Genomic DNA, 3,814 nt, shown 5'->3' with positions numbered 1-3,814 from the left:
GCTTATCGGGTTACCCGATAAGACCCGATTCGTTATCGTGTCGACCCAAACACCTGTTAATTTCGTGTCGTGTCGTGTCGGGTTATCGGGTCGTGTCAGAAATTGCCAGGTCTAGTCGTAGGGCAAGATTTTGGCGCCAACAAAAAATTTGGTGCGCAAGTCATTGAGGCTTACAGGACAAAACACTGATTCGTTGGCTAAGTTCAGTTTACCCGATGGACAGTTTCATTGACTAACGGTTTCAGTTAGTTTTAACAAAGGACCACACCCTAGACTCTCCTCCATCTCTCTCTTATACACAAACACCCTACACTCTCCTCCATCTCTTCCTCTCCCAATTGATTGAAGATTAGTTTATTTTTATTTGTTGATTAATTGTTTCTTCGAATGTATGATTAATTAACTTAGTAGCTATTAAAAAGGAATCATGCAAGGAGCCTAATGAGGAAGGACGCCCTACTTACCATTTGATGTATATTATAATATTATATTATATTACGTTGTAGAGCCAATGTTATTCTTATATTAATTTATGTATTTATTGTGTAATTTCATTCTGCACGACAAGTATTTTTGGTTAATAAATATTAGAATTTCAAGTTTTGTTTATTTATGTTATTTTTGTTTATTTCTAAATTGTTCTCCAACAGATTTTGTGTCCACTAGAAAATGTTAGAAAGGACGCTAGGATCAGAGAGAACAATAAAGGGAGAGTCGATAAGCGAGGGTGAGGGTTTACGGGTAAGTCAATGGATGTCTAGGTAGACTGGGGTTTTCATGTGCTGTGTCTAGTGATTTTTTTTAGAAGGATAATGCTAGGTAGCAAACTTTTAAACCAAATTTTGCAAACCAAATGATGTATCATCAATAAGAGTTAAGCATGTTAATCAACACTTAAGTAATAATCCAACCATAAACAATCGTATCATTTGGCTTACAAAATTTGGTTTGAAAATTTGGTTCCTTGGCATTATTCTTCTTAAAAGTTCAGAATTTAATATAATGGCTGGAGCGATTGCTTGAGATCTATGTTTCACTAAAGATGAAAACCATAAGTTTTCAAAATTTTCAACTTCACTACGTACCAAACAAGTTTTTGGGTTTTAATGAAAATTATTCTTGTAAATGTAAGTACAGTTGCATATAACTGAAATATATGAGACAAAGGAATTGATCATCGTCATAAAGTGCATTAAACATTGATTGAGCATTGCCCTTCTATTCCTAATGGATTTGAGCCTTGTTGACGTCATCAAAACCATGATCAGCTTGCTTAGTCTTGTTAAGCATGGCATTGGCTTCTCTCCACTTGTGGTATTTACCAAACAAGACCTCCATATCTTCAAGGGATCGACCCTGCGTTTCTGGATACAACGTATAAAAGAAGACCCAACTAAGCGCAGCAATTCCCGCGTAAAGAAAGAAGGCCCCACCAATCGTGATGGCCTTATACAATGAAATAAAAGTCATGGAGATGACCCCGCTCGTCAACCTGTTTACGGCCACCCCCATACTGCACCCTTGTGCGCGCAACTGCAACGGAAAGATCTCAGAGCTGTAGACCCACGTGATGGGTCCCAACCCGATGGAGAAAAAAGCGACTATGAATAGTACCATGGCGATGCACAACCCGACGGCCCATGGGACCTTGCTGTGGGATTGATCAACGACCGTAAGACCCACACCGAGTAGCGTAAAAGAAACTACCATTCCACCCACGCTGCTCAAAAGCAAAACACGACGTCCGAACCGATCAACTTGAAATGTTGCCACCAAGATTGCAATGGTCTTGACAAATCCAACAGCCACGGTTGCAAGTAGCTTGTCATTGTAAGAAGTGATTCCCGCTTTCTCGAAGATCCTAGGGCTGTACAAAACCACAGAGTCTGTACCCGACACTTGTTGAAAGAAGTGGATACCAAGGGCTGCTACTAAAATGTGGCGAACAGCCGGTGTGGGGCGAATGAGCAATTCCTTCCATATACCTTCACCTTGGCTGCGTTTAGAAACCTGAACGACCTCATCCTTTGAGTCTTTGGGGATTCCTGCAGCTTCTTTAATCTCGTCTAGTCTGAGCTGCGATTCCTCTTCAGAAGATGATGTTCTATTTAGTACTCGCTTGGCGTCTCCGAGTCTCCCTTGCATGACGAGCCAGCGTGGTGACTCGGGCATGGCTAAAACGCCAAGGGCTAGAAAAACTGAGGGAATTGCGCCGATGCCGAGCATGATCCTCCAGTTCAAGTGGATTGGGAGCTTGGCTAAGGCAAAGTTGGATACATACCCGAGTAATATACCAACGTTAACAAACACCTACATATTTTCAAAATGATCAATTCTATTAATATAAACTCCACGTGCATGCATTTGAAAGGTTTACGAAACAATAAATAGGGTGGTGCTATCTACACATCCCTTAGTATTTTTCACACACCTCTTGTTAATTTCCGTCTTTTGATATTCTTTAGTTCATTTGATCTTGCGGTCGGAAATTCAGAAGGTGTATGGAAAGTAAAACATGGTGTGGATAGCGCCACCTAGTAGATATTTTAGGAAAATTCTAGGGTGAGCACATTTTTATATGGCATTTGTGCACTATCTAATGTGGCAAGTGATGTGTACATGTCACATTAATTAATGAATTTATCTCATTGAATGTTGGTTGCATACATCACTTGCCACATGAGATGATACACTAATGTGCTCTAAATATCTGGTGTCCCTAGCATTATTTTTTGGGTGGTGCTATTCACACACTCTTTTTTACCATCTAACACATTCTCTCAATTTTTGGCTGTCGGATCAAATGAATTGAAGAAGACCAGTGGACAAAAATTAACAAGAGTGTGTGGAAGGTAAAGAGGGGTGTGTGAATAGCAATCCCCTACTTTTTACAAGGAAATTGTTAGAATATCACATTTTTTTACCGTATTTTTATACCTTTGGACGTGGCAAGTGATGGTTTAAATGCCACATCAATTAATGAATTTATCTTATTGAATGTTCATTGTATGCGCCACGTGTTACATGAGATGATATAGAAATGTGATATAACTATATGGTCTCGCAAGCATAACTTTTTTCAAATGCTTAGAGGCTTATATTTACGTAAACATATCACCCTGGCTAATAACAAAAATAGTTAGTATATTATATGATAATTTAACGTGGTAATGAAAAAAACCTCAGGGAAAGATGTGAGGAAGCCACGAAAAGAGGCCGGAGAGATTTCGGCGGTGTAGACAGGAGCTATCATAAGAGCATAGCCAACTCCAACTCCGGCAATGAATCTACCAAACATGAGGAAGGCGTAGTTCGGGGCAAAACCCATGAGGAGAGCTCCAATAAAGAAGATTGTTCCGGCTAGTACTATGGTGTACCGGCGTCCAATCCAGTCAGAGGTTTTACCGGCCAAGGCGGAGCCAATGAGAGAGTATATATTCAAGGTGCCGTTAAGAACTTCAACTTGAACATCGCTGATATTGAGGTTTTCTTTGATGAAGAGAGACGCTCCACTCATTACACCAATATCTGTAAATAAATTAGAAATAAGCATGCGTCGCAGGTGGAGAAGTTTCTTCCAAAACAAAAATATCTATGAGTTTATCATTAGAGAACCACAACCACTAATAATATCTATGAGTTTTAATGAACAATTACCATAACCCAGTAAGATAGACGTCATTGAAGCCAAAACAGCACAGGCAACAGCAAACTTCTTTGTCTTGGGTTTCTTTGGGGGATCAAAGTCTGCAATACTATTCTGGGGTTGGCCGGAGACGACGTTATTTTCTGCTCTTTGGTCAGCCATCTTCAT

At 39.9% G+C, this 3,814-nt stretch overlaps 1 protein-coding gene across 1 annotated transcript; it reads right to left on the bottom strand.

The window, feature by feature from the left end:
- Positions 1 to 1,224: 1,224 nt before the first annotated feature.
- Positions 1,225 to 3,814, bottom strand: LOC103934029 (putative polyol transporter 1). Its single transcript, XM_048573079.1, has 3 exons — positions 3,658 to 3,814; positions 3,182 to 3,528; positions 1,225 to 2,310 (listed from the first exon to the last, which is right to left on the bottom strand). The coding sequence occupies exons 1-3, from the start codon at positions 3,812 to 3,814 to the stop codon at positions 1,225 to 1,227; spliced, it is 1,590 nt and encodes a 529-aa protein (XP_048429036.1).

Source organism: the organism of the source record quoted next, unplaced genomic scaffold (assembly GCF_019419815.1).
Source record: "Pyrus x bretschneideri cultivar Hongxiangsu unplaced genomic scaffold, Pyrus_bretschneideri_v1 Contig11, whole genome shotgun sequence".
In the NCBI taxonomy this organism is placed as follows: Eukaryota; Viridiplantae; Streptophyta; class Magnoliopsida; order Rosales; family Rosaceae; genus Pyrus; species Pyrus x bretschneideri.
The sequence above is the reverse complement of the archived record's forward strand: the minus strand, read 5'-3'. Positions and strand labels throughout refer to the sequence as shown.